The 23,640-nt window shown below is 41.8% G+C and overlaps 2 protein-coding genes and 2 non-coding genes across 5 annotated transcripts; all 4 read right to left on the reverse strand.

Annotated features, from left to right (window-relative positions):
* Positions 1-10,379: 10,379 nt before the first annotated feature.
* Positions 10,380-14,032, reverse strand: rpl3 (ribosomal protein L3). Its single transcript, XM_042505404.1, has 9 exons — positions 13,962-14,032; positions 13,195-13,387; positions 12,809-12,977; positions 12,321-12,456; positions 11,921-12,107; positions 11,512-11,774; positions 11,324-11,419; positions 10,985-11,104; positions 10,380-10,508 (listed from the first exon to the last, which is right to left on the reverse strand). The coding sequence occupies exons 1-9, from the start codon at positions 13,962-13,964 to the stop codon at positions 10,464-10,466; spliced, it is 1,212 nt and encodes a 403-aa protein (XP_042361338.1). The 5' UTR covers positions 13,965-14,032; the 3' UTR covers positions 10,380-10,463.
* Positions 10,584-10,716, reverse strand: LOC121957334. Its single transcript, XR_006106752.1, has one exon. It is a non-coding gene; the product is annotated as a small nucleolar RNA SNORA54 (small nucleolar RNA).
* On the reverse strand, positions 12,183-12,276 carry LOC121957341. The gene has a single exon (XR_006106758.1). It is a non-coding gene; the product is annotated as a small nucleolar RNA U83B (small nucleolar RNA).
* Positions 14,033-14,566: 534 nt separating the features above from the next.
* slc25a39 (solute carrier family 25 member 39) lies at positions 14,567-23,464 on the reverse strand. Of its 2 annotated transcripts, XM_042505692.1 has the most exons (12): positions 23,302-23,464; positions 21,222-21,327; positions 21,001-21,060; positions 20,750-20,800; positions 19,832-19,941; positions 19,676-19,743; positions 18,372-18,496; positions 18,110-18,283; positions 17,209-17,318; positions 16,134-16,215; positions 15,965-16,045; positions 14,567-15,877 (listed from the first exon to the last, which is right to left on the reverse strand). In XM_042505692.1, exons 2-12 carry the CDS (start codon positions 21,316-21,318, stop codon positions 15,750-15,752), a joined length of 1,086 nt encoding a protein of 361 aa, XP_042361626.1. In that variant the 5' UTR covers positions 21,319-21,327; positions 23,302-23,464; the 3' UTR covers positions 14,567-15,749. The 2 variants fall into 2 exon arrangements, with proteins under 2 accessions (XP_042361626.1, XP_042361627.1); XM_042505693.1 differs by lacking the exon at positions 20,750-20,800.
* Positions 23,465-23,640: the final 176 nt, after the last annotated feature.

Consider the following 23,640-nt stretch of genomic DNA (forward strand, 5'->3'; position numbering starts at 1 on the left):
ATTTGAGGGGAAAATATGTCAACGTGGCAGTCTAAATGAATAGGGCTTTTTTTATGTATAGCCATCTTTATTCAGAATTCATGAGCAGAAGTCATTTTACAAGCCTGGATTACATTAAAGAGAAAGTGTGTGTGTGTGTGTGTGTGTGTGTGTGTGTGTGTGTGTGTGTGTGTGTGTGTGTGTGTGTGTGTGTGTGTGCGCGTGCGTGTGCATGCGCGTGTGTGCGTGTTTGGGGGTAGGCTTAGAGATACTGGCTTTCTCATAAAGCAGCACCTGGCCTCGGTGCAGGTGTCTGAATCTCAAATTTTAATATGTTTTAGGAATGAATAAGTGTGTTTTTTTCTCTGTCTCTCCTCACCTCCTCGTATGGCAGGCTAGGTTTATCCTCCCGGTTTGTCTCTCTGTCATTACTTTCATTGCCTTTTCAAGTTGTCGCATATTTTGCTGTGGGTTGGATTTGTGAGATGAAAAAGATGTAAAATTTAATATCAGTCTTCATATTTAATTTTTAGGAGAAGATCAAATTAAGCATTCTCTGGCTCCAAATAAGCTCACACCTGGTTTCAGACTCACTTACTTATTCCCCCACTTATACCCCATATGATTAAATTGTCGATTAAGTTTTGATTTGTTCTACTGTTTTGTGGGATTGTAGGTTATGGGTAAATAATAGGCTATAGTCACATTGAAACTCACAGTCCCTTTTAAATACTTCTAATTGACCATTTGCTTAAGTTATTGTTGCTTTTTTTTGTGGCACATAGCGCAATGTGCACTAAAAAACATGGCATATTTGTCATTAAGTTAGTAATTATTGGTAGTTAATTTCACACAGAATTTGAAAAAAAGTAGTCTGTCAGACTGAGGAATTTGTCAATTGAAATAACAGATGTCAACTGGAATAACAGATAACAGATGAACAGCAGATTTCATTAGTTGTAGCTAATGTAAGCTAACACTAATACTAGAACTTTGTAAGTTGGATAAAAACCTGGTCCCAGGCTGATTTTTTAATGTTTCCACTCTATTGGGTTTAGAATTAAATGCCTGTAGAAGAATAAGAAAGAAACACACTTTCTCTTTGTTGCCATTTTAAAATCCCTGTGGCTTGCCTACATTAAACTGGTCCTGCATAGCTGGACATGTCTCCACACTTTGTTTTACTACTTTTTTTACTACGTGAAACAACCACAGTAACTTTCAAGCTATCAACCTACATGCTAGAACATCTTTTGATGCTTTTATTTATGTCATTTTCCTTCGCAGGGATTTAGCCATTGAAATGCCTGCACTCATGCCCCTATGTGCAAAAAGATGCCATCAAAAAAGTTCTTTCCCAATGCTATTTTGCAAGAGGACCATTGCTGTGTCCTGGGCTTATTAACACCCAAGATGATTGTCATTGGTTTAAAGAAATGCAAACAATCCAGTGTGTTTTCCTCTTAGTGTGGAATTATGATGGCTCTAGCCAGACCTTTGTCCTTTAGAGTGACAGATGGTAAAAAAACAACACAAATATATCTGAAAATACACAACAATCCCTAAACTAAAGGGTGCAAGTGATATCAATCTGTGTTATGCTCCTGACAGGTTGATTCACTGCGAAGGTATGGGATGAAGAAACTTCCCCCACTCCTCCTCTTCCTCTGGCTCCTCGCAGAGGGGAGTTGGAGTCCAGAGGAAGCAAGACGTGCCCTTGAAGAGTCAAAGATGATTTTGTTGTTGTTGTTGTTGTTGTTGTTGTTTCTTTGGCAGGCTAACAGAGTTGGACACAGCACAATGATGTCAGGGAGGGTCAGGGGCGAGAGCTCCAGCGCTAATACTAATGATATCAGCGCTGGAGCTCTCTAAACTAATGACAGCTTCCACCCCCAGCCAGAGCAGCGGGGCCCCCATAATGCTTAGAGGCCAGATTTCCATGCTTTCTCCTGTCTTATTTCCAAAAGGACGGGAGATAAGAGAGAACAGAAGGAAACCGGTTCTGACTTTCTATGGGTTTTTTTTTTTTGTATCTCTGGGTGTGTAATTATGTCCTTTAATTATTTGCCTTAAAAGTCCTTAGCCTTTGAGAATATACATTTTTCATACACAGTTAAATGGTCATTTAAAGCAGAACTCAATAGGTTTGGCTAGCATTATTATCTTATGATAACATCATTCTCACCTACTGTTATGTAATTACTGCTAAGATCTGGTAACACAGTGACATTGCCAAAAACAAGTGCATTGTTTTAAACCAGCAATTACTGTTTTTTGTCGTCAAATTGGGGGCAGTAAACAAACTATAACCACAGCATTGAGAAATTATCAACTTGTGAGTATATCCTCACCTTAAGAACACAAAAAATTCTCTTTTAGCTCTGTTTTTGGTCTCAACCAATTCCTGAGTCCAAATATCTGACTGTTTAGCTGCTAAATGTTCAGTTTTCCCAGATCTTCTTACTTTACAAAATCACAAACAAAAATAAAACTGAGGCCACTCTGACTTGATTCTTGATTTAGTCCAACACATTTTAAGTCCTTAGATCTCTGCAAACAGGACATTGAAAGTCATTAAGAAGTCCTTTTGACCTGCAAGTGAGTCAGGGAGCCCTGAGACCTGCAGTCTGCAGTGCAAGAGAGAATTAGCCTTCATCACCAGGACCCCCTGTTCTCCTCCTCCTCTTCTCTTTGACTCACTCTTCCCTCCCTCCCTCTTTCTCTAATTCCTGCTGTGGCGATCAAAGTCTCTGCAGTGCTGTGTTATCAGAGAAATGTGGGGGAACAGCCTGGTGGTGGGTGTTGGGGTGGGGTCAGTGGAGGGGGAGGTATCGGAGGTGAGGCCTGAGAAACACACAGCCTCCTCCTGGCTGGGAACATTAAGAGCAAACACTCTCTCTTGCCCGAGCCTGGCTTTGAGTTTTTTGGCAGGCTGCGGGGTTACATAACCTCGCATCAAACCGACGAATGACCTTTCTTTGACTTTACTGGACAACGTTCTGGGACAGAGGAAGCGAGCACCAATGGGAGCCTTGTGGGCACGTCACCCGAAGCCTCCGAAGCCTCCGAAGCCATCGCCAACTTTAAGTCACTGAGCAGGAGGCTGCAGTGCCGCTTTGGAAACAAAATACAACCTGAAATGTGTGTGATTTTTTTTTTTTTTTTTTGTCTGAGGAATGTTTATCTTTTATCCTGTGCGTGCAAACAGTGAAACTGCATGTGCAAGCCTCTGTGTGTGTGTGTGTGTGCGGCCTGTTGTTTGTGCTGACCAGAGAACAGTTGCTGACTGCGCTCACCCCGGGTTATTTTTGGGTCATGCAGAGTTGAATGGCAACACAGAGCTATAAGCATGGTCAACCAACTGAAAAAGAAAAAAAAAATCATTGGAGCAAACATAGTCTGACATGACACATTCACATCACACCCTGTGCTGATACTAGCAGTATGAAGCTTCACCATTTCCTGAATAAAAAATATATGGACCAAAGAGTCTGAGCTGTGTCACTGCTATTTTACAAATCATCTGAAGCTTTTAAATCCAGCTCTGAATAGAGGGCAGAAGAGAGATAAAGAGGAGGAACCAAAGTAGGCTACAGCACACAAAGTGCTCTGGGATGCGTAAAGCAAATGTGTGCTGTGCTCTGCCCTCTGGTGGTGTGATGGGAGACCAGAGCAGAGGAGTGCAGGGGCTGCCTCCGTCAGCTCAGGGAACGCTGTGTCCGTGAACGGGCCTGGAATACTGATGCCACAGTGCAGGGGTGCAGGAGCTGCAGTCTGGCAGGCCCAAGAGGAACGCTCAGGCCCTCACATTCACTGTCCTTTACACACAGACATAGAGGACTACTGCCTTTTTTCTGATTAGACAAAGCTTTAGTCAGCACTAAATACATTATGGATGGGAATCTTTTGATGTTTGTTTGTCTTTTGATGATTTCTATCTACATCGTGATCAGTGACTTGGCTTTGACTCCTGATCAGTATTAAAAGTATGAAAAGTAAATCTTCCAACCATCTTAGTGGGAATCAAGCCCAAATATTGTGTTCAATAATATAAGCCCTTATGTCAAAGGCATTCATCAGTGTAACACAGACATTATACAAACGGAGCATCATCTCCAGCTCCTCCACCCTGCAGCAACCTGTGGTGCATTTAATTCCACATCGTAAAAATTAAAAGACTTTCCACTAATTAAGGATTTGTTAGTGAACCTGCAGGTCATCTTTTTGGTTAACCAATTCATCACTTTGTCTAAAACACTTCGTACAACACTGACACATATCCATCACAATTTCCCAAGGCCTGCCCTGACATCTAAGTGTTGCTAATTTTGTCTGACAACAGTCCATGTTGGGAGAAAGTTACCTCCACAAGTGACGGAGTTCAAGTATCTCAAGATTTTGTTCATGAATGAGTGTAAAATGGAGCGTGAGATGGATAGGCGAACTGTCGTGGTAAGAGGGAGCTGAGCCAGAAGGCAAAGCTTTACTGTTCCATCTTCGTCCCAGTCCTCACCTATGGTTTTGAGCTTTGATTAGTGACCGAAAGAATGAGATTGTGGGTACAAGTGGCCAAGTTTCCTTCATAGGGTGTCTGGGCTCAGCCTTACAGATAGGACGAGGAGCTCAGACACTCGGAGGCAGCTCAAAGTAGAGTCGCTGTTCCTTCACGTCAAAAGGGACCAGATGAGATGGCTTTGTATTCAGGTATTATCAGGATACTTCCTGGGCACCTCCCATTCTGGGCACGTCCAGCTGGTAGGAGACCAGGGCAGACCCAGAACATGCTGGAGGGATTATATCTAATCTGACCATGGAACACTGTGCGATTCCCCAGGTGGAGCTGAAAAACATTGCTAGGGAGAGGGATGCCTGGAGTACTTTGCTCAGCCTGCTGCCCCTGCAACCCAACCACAGATAAGCAGATGAAAATGGATGGATGGAAACATTCGAAAAACCAAACATCCTTTTTACACTGATGAAAAAAAGCAACGAATACTCATATTTAAAAAACTGGAGCCAGAAAATGTTTGGTATTTTTGCTTGATTAATTACTAAAAGCCCCTAAAACCTTTGGAGAAAGTGGACAGCTTGAAGTAGTTTGGTGTCCACATCACTGAGGGCCTGACCTGGGTACTGCATACTGACTCAGTGGTGAGATAGGCAAGGAAGAGACTGTTTCACCTCAGATGCTTGAGGAAATTTCCAGGTATACCCTCAAAGATTGAGGAATTTCTACTCCCGCTTCATTGAGAATGTCCTGACAGGGAGCATCAGGGCCTGGTACAAAAACAGCACCTAACAGGACCATAAGACCCTGCAAAGGGTGGTTCATTCAGCTAAACACACCATAGGCACTGCTCTAACCTACCTCAAGGAGCTTTATATTTCTACTTTTACTTATTTTAAGGATCTGAGTACTTCGTCCATCACTGCAAAATTCTACCCAGTCCAGGCAGAATAACAAATCTTAACAGTAGTCAGGCAGTCAGGTAGTCACCATTGGACCAGTATCTGAGCCTGTGGCCTCCATTGTGCATAATTATGATCCTGAGTGTGCGGTCGTCCCCTCCAACAGTCTGTCCTCCTGTCAGACGCCACGCTGCAGCATCACTCAGCCTCTTCTCTCACTCTGCAGGACGGCCCGCCGCTGACTCTGTGCCAGCCGGCTGACGACGGTGCCAGGACACACACCAACACACAGATGTACACACCTACTTACACGTACAAGCAACTGCACACACTCTCACTCACACTCAAATAAATCAAATGCTTGGCCCTCCTCTCCGTTGTCCCAGCATGCACCCTGGTTACCTGGCCACTGTCCCACTAGCAACAGCTGCTATCTCAGGACCGGACTGAAGGTTCCACTGCAGGATAGCGCACGCACACACACATTCACAAATGCAGTCACACAAAGTGGAGACACAGACAATACTGGCTTCATTGGTCCCTGGCTCTGAGGAGAGCTCATTTGAAATGATAAAACACTGAACTAATCAATCAAACTAACTAATCAAAATCAACCCCCCCTCTCTGGTCACCGGCCCCAGTCTGGCCAACTCTGGTGTTCCCCAACGAGAGTCAGAGAGTGAGAGGTAGTTGGCTTCTTAATATCATGTTGGAGACATGCATGGCTGCAGCCACTTTCTGTTTAAAGCCTGCACAACACAGTCCTACAAACCACACCCACCACTGGTACAACACATATGAGGCCAAACCTAGTAATAAACCACTTTTTTTAAATTAAATTTATTCATTATACATGAAGATGTGATTTACCTAGTAACAAATATAACCCTGGATCTATCCCTAACCTTAACCTCCTCTCTTTTAACCTAACACTTTATAATTGGCTTAACACTAACTAGGCAATTTCTTCACAGCTTCAGCTTCCAGACCAAGGGGCAAAGGGGGGCTGTTTGTGTTTCTATGGTGGGCAAGTCACTAAGCTGCTTCAGCTGCAGCTATACCTTCTCAATTAGTTGGGCTAAACAGGAAAATTGGGTAAAGGTTCAGGAGCCCCTGAGCCCTGTATGAAGCATTTCTTGTTGGAAAGTCCCAAAGACAAACAGAAAGTCCACAAAATGCTGCAAAATGACCACAAAGTGATGCAGAACACCTAGGCAGTGATGCAAAATAATCACAAAAAGATGCTAAATGACCACAAACAACCCCAAATTGTTGCTAAATGACAATAAAATAAAGCAAAAAAATAATCATTAGGATGTAAAATGATAACAACCTTAAAAGAGATGCAAAAAGGAGAATACAAAACCACCACAAATTGCTGCAAAATGTCCATAAAAGGAAGCAAAACAACCCCAAAGAGATGCAAAACAACCACAAAGAAATGGGATATAGCTAAAAACAACCATAAAGAAATACAAAAAACAATATATGAAAGTACCACAAATTGCTGCAACATGACAACTTTGCAGTAAAACAACTACAAAGATCCCAAAATAATTACAGCTAGGCAAAATTACATCCAAAAACTCTGAAGAGATGCAAAATTACAACGACGGGACACTAAACAGTTATAAAGAGACTCAAAACTTCCACAAATTGCTGCAAAAATGGCAACAAAGTGAAACAAAACGAACACAAAGAGAAGAGAAATACCCGGCAAAAAACTCAGAGCAATTACTGTTGACGTTCCAATGATCTGTACTTATCAAACGTACCCGAAGTTCGTTCTGAATTTGGTAAGCACTCTTTTAAGCACTCTGCACCTGCTGCCCGGAACTCACTGCAGAACACGTGGAACTTTTAAAAACCGTATGAGAGACTCTGAAGCAGCTACATATCGCTCTTGTTCTTGTTTTAATGTAAATCCTGAGTCTTAATCCTGTTGCTTTTAACTAGTATGTATCTTATTTGTTTTGTTGTGTGAGTTGGTGTTTGACTGTAATTGTTGCAACTTCTATATTTCTTAGGCTGCTGTCTTGGCCAGGCTTCCCTTGAAAAAAAAGGTCATTGTATCTCAGCGGGACCGACCTGTTTAAATAAAGGCTAAATAAATTTTGAAAATTATTTAAAAAATAACAGGACAACAAATAACTTGAAAGAGATGTAAAAAGACACAAACTACCAAAAATTGCTAAAAAGTGACAACAAAGTAAAGCAAAATAACCATAACGTCATGCAAAATAACCACATAATGAAAGTTGTTTTTTGTAGTAACTTTGTGTCTCTCAGTTTGGGGGTCTTGCTCCTATGTAGGAGGGCTAAAGACCTTTTGTCTTGTAATCTGTTTAAGGATGTGGGCTGAGTTACAAGAAGCAGCTATTGACTGATTATTGACATTAGAATATTTGGAGTTGCTCATTAGGCATTACACTGAATTAATATCATGTATAGTTTATTATTGCTAAGAATCAAGGCTTTGAATTTGAGTTTTAACACAGTTTTCACCATGTAAAATGTGCCCTCCCTCTTTGAATCTGTGTCCCCTCCCCTGCCTCATCAGTCTGTAGCTCTGAGATGAGCTCATTTGAGATGATGGAAGACTGAACTAATAAGGGGGAATGGTGCAGACGGGCCTTTCTGAAAAGTGCACAGAGATGCTGTTTGAGCAGATGCACGGGGTCATAAAAAGAGCGCCTGCTGGGACACCGGAGCTCACCTGAACGGGACAGAGGGAGCAATTAATGGCATAATTGTGGAGCGTTAACGGTCACATTTAGCAGAGGGGGCATTATGTAAAGCAGAGCTGTGTGGCAGCTTTGAACTGCAGCTCTGCGGCGGGGCAGAGGTCACAGCCACTGGAGGTTATTATGTAACAGCAGGGCCATCTCCATGACTGTCCTCTGGACACAGTGACACGGGGCTTCACCCCGCTCCTTCCTCCTGCTGCTTCGACATGTACTGCCTCTTTCCAGGGCTCAGCTGATCACAAGTGTCCTTTGGAGGATATTTTCTGCTTTGGTAGAGAAAATGTCAATCTCTTGAAATGTTGCTCAACAGAGAACAATTGTCCTTCAGTTCCCTCCACTGCAGGTTAATGGGAGATAGGTGGGACCTTGAAAATCCTTACAGGAAATCCACATTTTTGCAAAGAGTGCTGAATATTATGCAGAGATGTCTCACAGAGGCGTTTTGCAGGACATCTAAATGGCCTGTGGAGCCCTCTCAGGGTCTTCCTCATTACCTGCTGAAGTGGAGGTTTTAGTTTTGGCAGTGATGATGAGTCAGAATGGATGATGTTGGGGCTTAATTACCGTACTGTGACTGCTGGAGTTCTGATGTCAGCCGAATACAAGCCTTACAGCTCAAGGACACATATAGCCAGTTAAAACATGCAATGTTAGCTAAACCCAGTTTCTCGCTGTCCATCAGTTCTGCATAGGTGGCTGCTCTCATCACAGCTGATGTCGACCTTTTCAGCTGCAGCGCAAGAGGCTGGACTCGGAGGCGGATCACGTTTAACAAGCTCGGTGAGCAGTGGTGGGACGCAGCGGAGTACATTTACTCAAGTACTGTGCTTACAGGCACAGTTAAGGTACTTTTAGGTAGTTTAATGCTACATTGTGCTCCTACTCCACTACAGCTTAGAGTGAAATATTGCGCTTTTCATTCTACTGTATGTTACTTTACAAAGATTTTACATACAGGATGCATTGTTCAAGGATCAAACACACTTTCATGGACAAAATTTCAAAACTTTCCGTGACTTTTCAAGGACCAACGATAAAATCTCCACGACCATTCACATCGTGTTACACAATAGGTATAGAAACTGTAGGATTTATGACCCTACTACTTAAATCACACATATTATTCTCCTGCCCCACTTGCACCTTAGACAAAAATATCCCATTTAATCATTATTATACCTTTATTCCAACTCGTTGGCACATACAGAGGGAGAGATGGACCGCTGGGAGAAATATGCAGACTTACGTGATGGAAAATAAGATGCTGTCACACGTCAGTATTAAGAGCTAAGTTACACTGACATTTCCAGACAATAACTTTGCTGTGATGTCACATCAGGTGGCAGTTATCCATGAAACTACTTGGACAGATGTACTAAACACACTCTATTTCCATGAATTTTCCAAACCTGGAAAATTAGATTTTGGTATTCCACAAATATTCCAGGTTTTCCATGACTGTGGGAACACTGATTAATATGTTATATATTATCAATCTACTCAGCATATATTAACTGAAGCTGAAATGAAAAAAACTCATGTAATTTTAAACATTTGATGGTTTCAGCTCCTCAAAAGTGAAGATGTTCATTTTCCTACATTACAATCACTATACAATTTAATTGGTCAGACAAGAAGCAATTTGAAGACACCACGCCTCTCTTTAAAGAAATGGGGCAGCATTTCTCTCCAATATTGGCCATTTGACAATCCAAAAAAACCTTTTTTGCAGCCCTACTAGATTTGAATCACAGTTCCACTTCAACATTGATGCAATTAGAAACGTCGACCTTTGACACGACCTTTGATAAAGAGTTGCATCAGAGCCATTATTTTTTAGATATTTTCCCTGATTCTTTAACCTCTATTACATTTTTAGTGATTTTAATACAAACTCAACAAATGAGTTTTATTTGTTATGCTTGTATAATCAATTTTGAAAACTTTAGTAGCACATCTGGATAAAAACTACTTGATAGCAGTGCTGTAGACATTTTTTGGCTTCAGTGAGCTGCACTACAAAAGTCTAACTGCCCTCCACAATAAAGCGTTTTGAGTTTGAGACATTGAGGCATCTTGTTACCCACCGATTAACCTGAAACATGCTCACATACTGACTCAAAAACAGCTACAACCAGCTGATGAGCTTTCCACCTAACTCTGCTTTAACAGCCAATATTGTCCAAAGACAACAGTGCCGTCTTAATGAGCCCATGTACAATCACTTAAACACACAACACAATCTTTGGTTTTTTGTTTTTATTAAATAACTCTGCAGGACAATAAAGATGGTGACAGTCAATGCGGCAGAGACATTTGCTGTGGACTTTAAGCAGTCTCTTCCTTGGCAACACGGTCCTTCTTGAGTGGTCCCTGTGAGAGGAGAAAAACAGGACACCAGTCAAGTGTCTGCTGCACATGTAGTCCATGTGTCGGCTCAGAGCAGCCCAGTGTTCCCAGAGAGTGAACAGGGAGCGAGCACAGAGAGGCACTGCTCCCCTGCCTCACTGGAGGTCACTGTGGCACTGGAATGGAACCCAGAGTTCATACTGAAGACTGAACCAGGTTACGAACAGTGCGGGGAAACCGAAGACCGGCAGGACCGTCTGGCAGTATGTCACAACTGTCTGCAGTGTTTTTAATGTCCCATTAGCTCAATCTATTTTATTGTTACATCCCATTTAAGGACAAAAGGGAGCATACAGATGCAAGTGCTTACAAGATTCAAGTCATTCATTTTAGGTAGTTTATGCTAGAAGTATGCATCTCATGGTATTTCCTCCATTACTCCCTCGTTCAGGTCTCTTAAAGACCAGGAAAATAAATGTGCTTTCAGTGCAAAGTCTTACCATGAACGCCTTCTTTTCCTCGACGGTCTGGAAGCGGCCGTGGCCAAACTTGGAGGTGGTGTCGATGAACTTGAGGTCGATCTTCTCCAGAGCACGACGGCTGGTCTGCACCAGCAGAGACTGGAAAAATTAAGGAAACAAAACAAGTTTGAGAATAACAGTTACAGGCCCAAAGTTAGAGATTTGTGTTAATTCTTTATAAAAAAAAAAAAAAAAGTAGTCTTCCTTGTGGAATTTAGAAGAAATTCACATAATTTCCCCCCCAATTTCAGTCAACTGTTATCACTCCAGTACAACACAACTCAATCAGGCCATTTCAGATGACAAATCTGTCCTCACCTTACGCAGAGTCAGCACCCTCTTCTTGGTCCCTACAACACAGCCCTTCACCATGACAAAGTCATTGGTCACTTCTCCATAGTGGACGAAGCCACCCTTTAAAAAGAAAGAGGGAAAAGTGAGTCACAGCTTCTGCTTTCACGCAAAACAGAATCAAACAAAGTGCACTTAGCCTGCCGGTCACTTACCAGGGGGTTGATGCTCTTGTTGGACAGATCGTACTCTGTGGAGGCGTTGTTCTTCACTAGCTTTCCGTCCATGGTGTGGTAGCCCTGGCCGATCTTGTAGATCTTCTTGTTGATCTCGGTACGGTGGTGGTAACCCTTCTGACCGGCACGGGCCACAGAGAAGGCCACACGGGCAGGATGCCAGGCACCGATACAGGCCACCTTACGCAGACCACGATGGGTTTTACGAGGAAGCTTCTTCGTGTGCCAACGGCTGGTGACACCTGTGAGGATGACAGATCATTGTTGGTCCACACTCAAACACACACACACACACAGCTTTGCAGAAACACTGCACTTTGCTCACTGGTGCAACCAAATGAACCTCAGAGTATTGAAATTAGAAATTAATTTCTGCAGATGCTCTTACCCTTGTACCCGTGACCCTTGGTGATACCAATGACGTCGATCATCTCGTCCTGACTGAAGACGGTGCTGACGGGCACGGCCTGCTCCAGCTTCTCACGGGCCCAGTCCACCTTGTCAGAGATGCTGCCTCCGTTCAGCTGCACCTCCATCAGGTGAGACTTCTTCTGCCTCAGAGGCAGCAGGCGCATCTGCACGCATAAACAATGTCAGAACAGAGAAAACATTCCCAACACACTTAACATATGCACAGTGAAAAGTTCGCTGTGCAGTCTCAGAAGGAAGGCAGCATGGAAGATATCCTCATAGATGTCGGGCGCCATGCCTGACGCAAGATCCGTAGCCTCATCACCGACAGACAAGAAAACAACATAACATCTTTATTAATGTTAAAACACACTCACCTGTGTGTGTGCAATGATACGGACGACCTGGCAGTACTTCTTCATGGAGGCAAAGTCCTTCTCCAGCTGTTTTTTGCCCTCCTCGTCCTGCCACTTCTTACAGTATTTGGTGAAAGCCTTCTTCTTGGATTTGTACCTGAGAGCACGCAGCGCACAGAGGACACAGGTTGGCACAGGTCCTTCATAACCCCAAAGGGGCCAGCGGAAGAACACAGTGCATAGCTGTTTGCCCTCCTCTCCACATGGGAAAGGGGTGCTAAATCAGCTAATGATTTTGGCTCATGGCACAGTTTCTAAGAAGCACTTTCCACTGGCCAGAGGAGCCCGGAGCTCATCAGGGCACACGGCACCTGAGCGGAGCTGCCAGAGGAGGCCACCGTAATGTTAGACTCACTCAGTGAAAACACAGCTCTTACAATTTCCACTGAGCAACTAACATCTGCTTCAAACACCACATTCAAACATATTTCACCACTGTGGCATCTCACCAGTTCTTGTAGAACCGACGCTTGCACTCATCGCTGACGTGCTCGGCGAAGATGGTCTTGAAGGAACGCAGGCCGCGGGGGGTGCTGACGTAACCCACAACTCCGACCACAATCATGGGAGGCGTCTCCACAATGGTGACCGCCTCGACCACTTCCTTCTTGTTCACCTCTGCAGAAAAAAAAAGTTCAGGAGTTAAATATCATAAAGTCGAATTAATCATTAACTGCATCAACGTACGTTATGGTACAGACTGTGCTCAGTGCTCGACATTCAGCAACGGGTGTAAACCCATTCTGTCCGCCCGTCGAGAGACTCATCATAGACAAAAAAAAAAAAAAGCATACATATCCACAACCTCTCCAAAAAATAACCAAAACACACTCACTTGAGCCTGGTCTGTCGACCTCACGGACGATGTGTGTCATGCCGGCCTTGTAGCCCAGGAAGGCAGTCAGGTGCACGGGCTTGCTCGGGTCATCCTTAGGGAAGCTCTTGGCCTTACCGCGGTGACGGCGACTCCTCTTGCGGGGCAGGAAGCCCAGGGATCCGTGGCGCGGAGCCGAAAACTTACGGTGGGACTGTGGAGGTAAAACACCTTATTAGTCAGCTGCCCCTTCCTCTGCGCCGACCACGCTGCTGAGGCCTACATGACATTTCAAATAATGTAACGTCGTAGTTACTGTTTGTGCCTGATAACACTGCAGATGAATGAAGCGGCGCAAAGTCACTAAACAGGAAATTAATAGACACGAGTCACACACGCTATTAGCATTGCTAGCTAGCAGCAGGCATTTGCACGCTTGTCGGCTGTCAAAAAAGTCACTTTAACTTCTACTTCTCAGTAGAGATAAAATATGTACAGAAAAGTAATCCATATAAAAACAGCGTTTTCCAAGGAAATAACTTGTAAAAACTGTAAATAGTGTTAGCGGCCTCTTTCACGCTGCCATTTTGGATCCTCAGTTGCCGGTTGTGTGAGAATCCCAAAAACTGATATATCAGACTGAAATATCTAATAAATCTATCCAAGACTGTAATATAAAGCTTCTATTAAAATAGCCTGAGTGTCTGTTAAATGTAAAGTATAACGGATGGTTCAGATGACGGACAGATTTCATCCCCGTGTGTAAGTTGCATGCAGTGCACACTCACCATTTTGTCACCGATCCGATTCAAAGAGACCCTCCTGCTGCAAGACGCTGGTCTATATACGGGAGCAAACATCGCGGGATTCTGCGTGAACATCATCATATTTCGCTCTGTATTAACCCCAATAGCCACTAAATGTCGCTCTTTGACGTTACCAATGAATACATGACACATGACACATTAGCAATTATTACGTGAGCAAAAATGTATTATTAAAACTATTTGTGTTATTGTTGATTTGGACGGTAAATAATTCAAAAATATTTTTGGAGTATTTCTGCTGTCATTGTAGTAGCACACTTCACATCTTATCTGTTTTACATAATTTAGGTGGGAAACAATGTTAATTGTGCCTCCCCCATAATGTATGTCAGTTTTAATCCATTTAGAATAAAAATGTATCCATAAAGGTGAAAAACTGTCTTTGGACCTGTATGTATATAAGATAATGTATAATTTAGTATTTGTTTTGTTTATGTCCTTAAGTTTTAATGTTAATGTTCATGTCATGTTAGAAAAACATTTGTCAATCATTAACAATGTTCTTTTTCTTTTTTTAATAATGGTGGCTATTTCCTGAGTGAATGAACCACACATACACATAAAAATCAAGCTGTCTTAAAATTTATTAACATTTCATTCATTAAAAAAAATGACAAAAAAACAGATGACACACATTTACACGTTTCAGGATAAGGCAACAATATATTTGTGCTATGATCCAGTGTTGTTACCAGTTTTGATGTTTTGTTTGTTTATATCTGAATTTCATTCAGAGATTTTCATCACCAGAATGCCACCAGCGGGGAAAAGTGGGAGCCTTGTTTTCTTTAAAATGCAAAAAGTGTTGGTGCACTTTAAGAGAATGTGTTTTATTAGGAAGCTCGCTGCAGCAGTTTTTACAGAAAATTGTCCATGAATTCCTCTATAATAATCATATCTTAAAATGCTTGATTCATGCACACACCTCGTAAAAGGCTCGCCTTAATTTTGCCATCGAGACTCATCTTGCGTATACTGCAGCTTTCTTCCACTTATGAGAACAAGAAGAAGCTTCCATTCAGCAAAGATAAAACATGTACTTATTTTTCTGATTTCATTTCACAGCTTGTGTCTTGGAAATGTAAAGTGCTACAAATGATCAAATCTATTAAGTACCCAAAATAGATGTGTCAGTCATCTGGGTCAGTAAGTGTCATGCTTCACTGCTACAGGAACGCAGGGCGATGCAGTAAAGCTGATGCACGGTGTTTCAGCGTATCTGGATTCTGTTTTGAATGAAGCTGTACACATCATGCAGTTGGTCTCAGGCAATGCAAAATGTAGGAATGAGAACATTTTCCCCTGACTCATGCAACTGTGCTGATGAAGTTTCTGCCCTTAAGAGGCTTTATGTTTTCCCACACTGCACACCACTGTCCTGCACAGACTCACCATTACTTTAAAAAGGTGTGATTTGTGGAATTTATCTCTTCACTTAAGAATTAGAAAAACATTTCTCTTATTTCATGATACCTTGGGATTCCTCAAATAATCATCACACATAAAGTCTGTCGTCCAAGAACCATTTTAAGTCTCGAGGCTCGTTGTTCATGCTCATGATTGTGTTCATGAATGTAAAGTGTGTCTCAAGTCTTTGTTCCGGAGAGACATCCCTGAAATGTGATTGAATCGTCACACAAAACCCATCCAACCCGCCTGTTCCTCAAGCTTCTGTTTGAGGAGACTTTGTCCCAAATGTCCTGATATTTATGTCTGCGTGTGCGGCTGCGAACAATCACCCAGCACCCCTCAGACAGCCCTCAGGATCTGTCGCTCTCGATCGAGGTTCATCTTTTGGAAGAAGGTCTTTCCAAACTCGTATGTGCTTATCATGACAGCACAAGCTGGGGCCACTTTGATCACCCTTGGCATGAAACCTGGAGGAAATACAAATGATTTCACTTTTAAACAAAGCAAATATTGTATTTTCATTTCACAAAAGACAGCGTAGAGTAAGTGTGTACCTGCAAAAAGACCCCTGTAGCCCATCTCTGTACATATTTCCTTCATTATGTGCCATGTGGATGTGGTCTTTTTGAAGGAAACTAGGAGAATAAGTCACTGTTAAGAACATGCTGCACACACATAAGTTAATGCATATCATGTGACACAAGTATACATGTGAGTACAGACCTCCGAGAGTGTCCATTTCTCCCAGCTGGATCTGTCTCCGCGTCTTCACCACGTCAAAAGGCAGCGTCAAGATGGCAGCAATCTAGACAGACAAAGCAGGTCATATAATGGACAATCGACAGGTGCAGCCAAAGGTCAGGTTACCTTTCACACTGTTAGATATCATCTGTGCATAAACGATAACCATTCATATCACGACGGCAGCTGCTCTACTGTTGCACAAGAAACATTCCAGTGTGAATGTGGGTCAGACACTGTCTCTCTAAACAGAGATGCATTCACTGCTCACAGCTGAAACCGTGTTATTTCACATATTTGTGTTACAAAGTCAAGTCAGTTGAGTCATGTTTTTTCAAGGCTGTTTTATTTTGATTCAATTGTTCTTACTTTCTTACTTAGTTATGAGGTCCTACCATTTACTGATAAAAGCTAATAAATGTTAATGTTACACTCTGTTTCAACAAAGAATAAAAGAGTTGCGAAAAGGGAGAACATATTTTGCCATAGTTTCCAAAATAAAAGTCCTGTTCCTTTTCCAATGGACGATTTTAGGTGACTCACAGTCGAAGTCCTTGTACAACGTGGATAGGCACAAAAAACTCTGGTTGAGTCATCAGTACAAAAGGTGAACAACTATTTTAGAAAATAAGTCATTCTTGTATTAAAAAAAAAAAAAAAAAAAGTCAAAAGTGTGCATAAAACCGTAGGACGAGAAGGTAACCATGACTCCGGAGGAGCTTCTCACTACGAAACCTCCGATCAAAAACCTTCAAAATCCTGTTTCCTGTATAGCTAAACAGATTTAATTTTGGATTCTGGATCAGTATGGGAGGAATTCAGTAACCATGGCACCATGTTTTGTTCACAGAGTGTCTGAGGAAGCTCAGGTAATGATGAAAAACACAAATTCTTAAAAATGAAGCAGAAATAATTAAAGGTGGAGGCAAAACATAAACCCGTAGGGCTGTTACTTATTCCGGGAAAGTCCAGTGTTTCTTACATCACGGATATCATTAAAAAGTTAACATGTTGCAACAGGGACAGGTGTGCGGTTACATTAAAGCTGAGTACTTACAGCTCCAGAGACGGCTCCTGCAGTGAAGCTGATAGAGAAGTTGGCCTGAGTCACTCGGGACTGTTCACACAGCTGGGCCTTCACCAGTTCATAGTTAAACCAGTACAGTGCTGCAAATACACGGAAACAGCAACAGTTTGTTTCCTGATTTGTCGCTTTGCTCTGCAATACACTCATTGTAATCCTTTCCAAATAACCATTTTGTAGTTTCTTCCATTTTGACCCTCTTTACAGTTTTTTTTAGTTTTTCCTCATCCCCATGGACAGTTTGAGATCAGAGGGTCTTGTACGCCATGCAAATTCTAGACTTCCTTGATGCAGATCTGTTATGAGATGTTGGGCTACATAAAAAAGTGACACGGGGTGAAAAGGGCAAACAGAGAGCCACTATTGTTCTTTCCTACTCCATCTGTTTAGAGGAAAAATAGTGTTACACACCCTCTGTACACCTGAAAGGTGGCTGTAAAAAAACAGTTTTCATGGTGGAAAAAAAGTTTCAAAATATTCACAGAAACTTCTCAAACCAATCTGACAGCTTCACTGTCCCCCAGTCTGCTCAGGGTGTTTCAACTGTTTCTTTGTAAAAAAAAAAAAAAAAAGGTTCAAAATTAGACTTCAACAGAATTTTTAAGATTGCAAAAAGTACAAAGGTGTAACAGTGTTTTTTTTTTTTTTATCAGGTAACAACAGAGGAGTGAAATATGCTGCAGGAGATGTTCGACGAGTTTCTATGGAGAATAAGATTTTTCCATAGTAATTATGACAAACATGAAGCACATTCCAAGCCTGCAGCAGATGAATGTTTGATTTTGCATTTTTTAAAAATCTCTGTTAAAACAACTCTTTAAATGAGACTCAAGACTCTTCTTTCAGTTAATGTATTCTGTGGAGCTGCTCTCACCAGAGAAAGGTACATCTCGGAGGACTGTGGGTCCCCAGCCCCTCCACAGCGACAGCAGCCCGCCCTGAGCCACAGCAGAGCGGATACACACCCGCAGCTCGCTGTAGGACAGCCGGCGGGACTGCATCTTGGTCCTGACCAGCTCCAGAGGGCTGATCACCGTCACAGCCCCCACTGCAACACAAATCAAGTCAAAAAGCGCATGAGCATATTCCATTTAGGATATCTATGATTGGTTGTGATTGTGTTTTAATGAACTTACATCTGGCCAGACCTCCAGCAACAAGAGGGATGTGGCTGCCCTGGAAGCCCAGACCGTATCTCAGGAAGTCCCGCAGCTGGTCATAGCAGGTGAAGTAGATGACAGTGGCAGGTACAGCCATGACCCTGCACATACACATGCATATGAAATAAGCACGGCACTGGCCTCTGTATGCCATATAAAAAGTTTTCATATAAAGAAAAATGCAAATTTGTCACTGCAGGTCGACTGATGGAACAGTTTGAAGGTATAAACTGTATATTGGTATTTTAGATGTATTTTATTAAATAACTGAACATTCAGTCAGTGTTGTTTCCTGCTAGGATGGATGTAGAGTCTGTCTACAGGAAAATTGAATTCTTGGGAAATTATCTTTAATCATTTGTTCAGAAAATAACTGATGGAGGTTAAATCTACCAGAGTAAAAGTCTGTTTGTGTCAAGCTCATGTGGATTTACATTGTTAAAGGCCTTTATGAGTTTTTATTTGGCTGTTCTGGCAGTGTATAAGTATAGTAGGTTGTCCTATTTTAAATACTTAAAGGAATATTTAACCCCCAAATGTCCATTTGCAGTTACTCACCCTGTGTTACGCTGAATTTGTGAAGCATACTTTGTTTGTCTCACTGAGGAAACTGAGGAAATACTTGCTGAATCAGGGTCACTGGGGTCCATGTTTACCAACAGCAACAATATATCAAAACTTTGGATTCACCAAAGTCCCACAGTAACACAAACAAACTAACTCATTGTGGCAGAGGTGGACCAGCAGCTCCCGCGTTCAGCGGGGTCAAATTGCAGTTTTTGTCAATGGAGCCTGGCTTTGAAGAGAGCATAGATAAGCCTCACTTTCAGTTCATTATTTGTTTGGAGGAATGAGACTTGGATTATACTGCACAAATTGCATGAGTTTGTAAATGAATAGATATTATTTATTTGTTGTTAAACTTTGACCCCTATGACTTCAATTCATCAAGAATTTTCTCTGTTTTTAGATTCTATGTTTTCCATGGAAGCACGTGAGAAAGTTTTCTTCCTAAATTTAACGTAACACATGTTGAGTAACTGATATACAAGTGATAATTTGAGGGTTGACCCTCAGCAAACTTAATATCCAACCAGACAACATTACATTTACAGAGCAAACACTTAATCCTTGTAATCATGACACTCAAAATAGAAACATGTTTTTCATTACCTAAAGACCGAAATCTTCCTCGTCCAAACCAGAATTTCAGTTCCTTAACATTTATTCTACATCTGTTCTACCATAAACCTTTTCTTGATAACAGTTCAGACACTCACAGTGTTGGTGGTAGTCCACTCCACAAAGACCTGAGTCCTTCATGACGAGTGATTTTCACAAACGCATCCTTTGGCACAAACAAAACAAACACACTTAAACACATCTTCAAAGTGCTCAAAAACTACGGCAAGAAAAAAGGCAGCTGATGTACTCACAAGCGTCCCGCTGAAATGTGTTGGTGTTTTGTACCAGCTGGTGCAACTGGTTCCATTCTGACACACATAGATGTGATCCATCAGTCCATTACAATACAGGAAACATTTCCCTGTGAGAGAGAGAACGACCAGCGGACAGCAGAGTTCAAAATAATTATGAGTGACCCCAGCTTTGCCAACAATCACCAGATCATTAAAAAAAGGATTATAGACTAAGAGGCATCTGAATTTTTGTATAATCCAAACTGTATTTTTTTCTAAGATGAGTTATACAGTACAATCCAGGACGTAGGAGGGAAAGGTCATGAATAATACATGCGACGGCAATGACCACAGAGTCACTCAGAAGATAACACCAGGGCTGTCCTTGTCACTGCTTACTTTGCGTGTTTATTCAGAGCTGGTTTAAGATATGACTATTGACAAACATATCAAAGAAACTCTAAAAAGAATAATCATTTCACAACCTGGCACTACTACAGATTTTACCCAACCACAGCAAACGAAAACATTTACAAGGGACAGGATCATAAGTGAGTAAAAAATTTTTAAAACTCCTCCCGAGACAAAGGTTGAATTGTAAGTAGAAAGGTGCAGCTACAGAACATGTTCAGTGTTGTTTTGTGGTCCTTGGCGCTACCAAACTGTAGATTATCAACCAACGTGAAATGGTAGTTTAAAGCCAGTTGAAAAACTTGCAGCCACACAACTTTCATACAGCAACTAAAACATAAGACTTCAGGCCAAGAGGTTAAACAACAACATGCACATCTAAGCTGACAGAAAACACTTGCAAAAAGGGGAAAAAGATGTCTATTAGTCGAGCATGTGCGCACACTCACTTAAATTGTGCTGGACCGTGTTTTTCTAACCCACAGCCGAGTTTTAGCATGCAGTGACGGTGGGTCAGATACTTACACTTGGACGGGCGGATGACGCCACCCCATGGAGCTGATTCACAGGCTAAAGCTGAGAAACAAAGCAAAAAGGCAGGACAGATAGAGGCAGAGGGCAGAAATGAAGACCGTGCAAAAGACACAAAAACAGGTGTCGTGTGGTTAGAAAAGCATTGAGATACACATGGCAACAACAAGCAGCTGTTAGAAAGCAAAGCCAGTGTTTCATTACCAAAGCCAATGTATGATCTAAAAGCACAGGATAGGTCCTACCTTGGTGAAACGGTGTTTGCTGAGCCTGCAGCCTGATCTTCACAACGTCCAGCGGTGTGACTGCGAACAAATGACAAATTTGGTTATTACAGTAGCATACAGTTAGACTTCAGTGACCAATAGACCAACTTGAAACAATGTATAAAACACCAACATTAAAAAAACAACAACATTTTAGACATACAAGTTGCTTTTTCAAGTCTTTATGTCCATTATCTCACCAAAAATAGATGTGAGGAGGGCTCCAGTGCCAGAGGCCAGCATCTGCTGCACTGGAGAGATCGCAGCCACAGAGCCGCTGACGGCCCGCTCCGCCATCCTGCCCACCTGTCAGACCAAAAAAAAAAGAGTACTACTTCACGTAGAGAACACAATGTTCTGTAACTAAACTTCACTGAGGTATTTTCTGACCCTGTTAAAGCCTTGTCAACAGGGTGTATGTGTCTCCTTGTTATGTAAAACAACTAAAGAGGAGTGTTGGTGTCCTGCACAATCAGAAACCTAACACTGAGTCTGTGCTCTGTTATGTCAGAATGCTAATTGAGTGACTCCTGATGCTCCAAATTAGTGTAATGGCACCAAAAGTTGTACAAAGTTTGGGTAAAAAGGGTTCCAATGAATGCAGTTTTATGCTGTTGTACTTCATAAAAAGGCTGCATAGTTGAAATGCACAGACAAATGATTACAGTGTAATAAGGTCAGACCAAACGTCCTTCATTGATGTTAGCTGGGCAAGTCTAGGTGGAGCTGTTATAATGGGGGTCATTGAAAACTATGATAGCTTATCTACTATGCGCATGTCACCAAATCAGCATGTGCGACCCACTCCCAGCTGAGAGAGAGGGTAGTTGCACATAAACATTAAATCCGCCAATAGTGAAATGGAATAAAAACTAATAAAGGTAAAGCAAGAAATGCTCTCTGATGTTTAAATAGGTGCTTTATGTTTTTAGAAACTATGCATAATGCCAACAATACCATCACTAGCAGCCAAGACGTTTTGGCTGAATAATCTTTAAGTACCGGTCATTTAAAACGTTCCTGTTTCCTTGCCTGTTTGGATGCTATTTGTTCCCCCTTGCGTGTCCTATTCATGGACTTAATTACACTTTACAGTGACAGTTATAGTCACTTGGCCCTCAAGGTCTGTCTGGCCAATAAGCCAAACAAGTCTTCGAAACAAACAAACAAAAGAGCATGTAGCTATCTGTAGAGGTGGGATACAACTCAGAACATTTCCTCAAAACCAGTACTTAAATATGAAACTAGGTGTACTTATACTTTACTTGAGTATTTCCAGTTTATGCAACTTTTTACTTCTACTCCACTACATCTCAGGGACAAATATTGTTGTTTTTACTGCACTACATTTGTCTGCCAGCTTTGGTAACTTTACAGATTACAACTTTTCATCTCCTTCTCCTACTTCTTTAGCTAAATAAACTCTCAAAAAACTTCTTTGATAAACTGAAAATGCACCATCACAAAGCTGAAAACAGGATTGTTTTTCTGTCACCACAAAAAGTTGACTTTTTTTTAGAGATTTGTAGTTCTCACAGGACAGCCATGCCTCACACATAATGATTTTATTGAATATGATGCATTGCTGTACATTAAACTACCCAAAAGAATATTAAGGAGTTAAAATAATAACAAAATTAAACATCTACAGCAGTAAAATGCCGCATAAACATTAATGTAGCAATAATATTAGTCCTTGAACATCATTTAAATAATAGTAATAACTGACAAGGAACATTTTACTGCACAGTGAGTACTTTTACTTAAGTGCATTTCGCTGATAACACATTTCTAGTTAGGTAAGGTTTTGACTGCAAGACTTTTACTTATAGTGGATAGTTTTCACAGTGTGGTATTAGTGCGTTTACATTGGTGAATGATCTGAATATTCTTCCAACAATGAGCAAATATGTCGTGAAGTTATAAAAAAAAAATATCTATTTTTAGTTTGTTTTATTAAAGGACACATTAGCTGGCTTCAGTTTGATGAGGTTAACGTTTCACTGAGTCCTGCAGCTCATAGTCCTAACCCTGTGTGTTGACGGTGTAGGCACACTCTGTACTTTTTCTCCACCATTAGCTAAACACACTCAAAATGAATATAATACAACCCAAACTGAAGAAGAAGAAATGTTGGATTCGAAGTCATTGAAATAAACCAACATCATGTAAGATTAGCTCGCTAACTGTCAGCATGTCAGAACCATTTAGCTGGTAGCTAGCTAGCTTCCCAGCAAAGGCAACGTTACTGCGTTATGATAACAAGCGAATGATACTCACCTCTACTTTAGCTGCCAGCGTCGTTGTGAAATAGAGTGCTGTCTTCACCCATTTCACTTAAACGTCGCCACATTTAGGAGCAAACGTTCAGTAACTCAGTCGGGTTCTCCATTGCGGATAACCCGTAAACATGTTTTTGCAGTCGGGCTAAAGTCGCAGCGAGGGCATTTTGTAAGAACGCAAAATGTCGACTTCACAAAACTCCGCTCAGCGATGGTCTCACTGTAAGTATTAAAGATGCCGGTGCGCATGTTATGGAGATCAGTGCTAGAATGACATGGATCATATGGCCCCGCCCCCCGCCCTCTGCCGTTAGCCTCGCTGTGGCGCCCCCCAGCT

Source organism: Plectropomus leopardus, chromosome 17 (assembly GCF_008729295.1).
Source record: "Plectropomus leopardus isolate mb chromosome 17, YSFRI_Pleo_2.0, whole genome shotgun sequence".
Lineage (NCBI taxonomy): Eukaryota > Metazoa > Chordata > Actinopteri > Perciformes > Serranidae > Plectropomus > Plectropomus leopardus.

Bases quoted from the DNA above. Each gene is read 5' to 3' on its own strand.
- rpl3 (XM_042505404.1), bottom strand. The intron at 12,457-12,808 runs GTGAGATGCCAC...GCGTGCTCTCAG, and splicing joins CGTCGGTTCTACAAGAACTG to GTACAAATCCAAGAAGAAGG. The intron at 11,105-11,323 runs GTGAGGACAGAT...TAATTTTTCCAG, and splicing joins GGGTGCTGACTCTGCGTAAG to TCTCTGCTGGTGCAGACCAG.
- slc25a39 (XM_042505692.1), bottom strand. From the start codon at position 21,318: ATGGCGGAGCGGGCCGTCAGCGGCTCTGTGGCTGCGATCTCTCCAGTG. The intron at 19,744-19,831 runs GTGAGTACATCA...TTTGTGCCAAAG, and splicing joins CACATTTCAGCGGGACGCTT to GATGCGTTTGTGAAAATCAC. The intron at 17,319-18,109 runs GTGAGAGCAGCT...GTGTATTTGCAG, and splicing joins CCGAGATGTACCTTTCTCTG to CACTGTACTGGTTTAACTAT.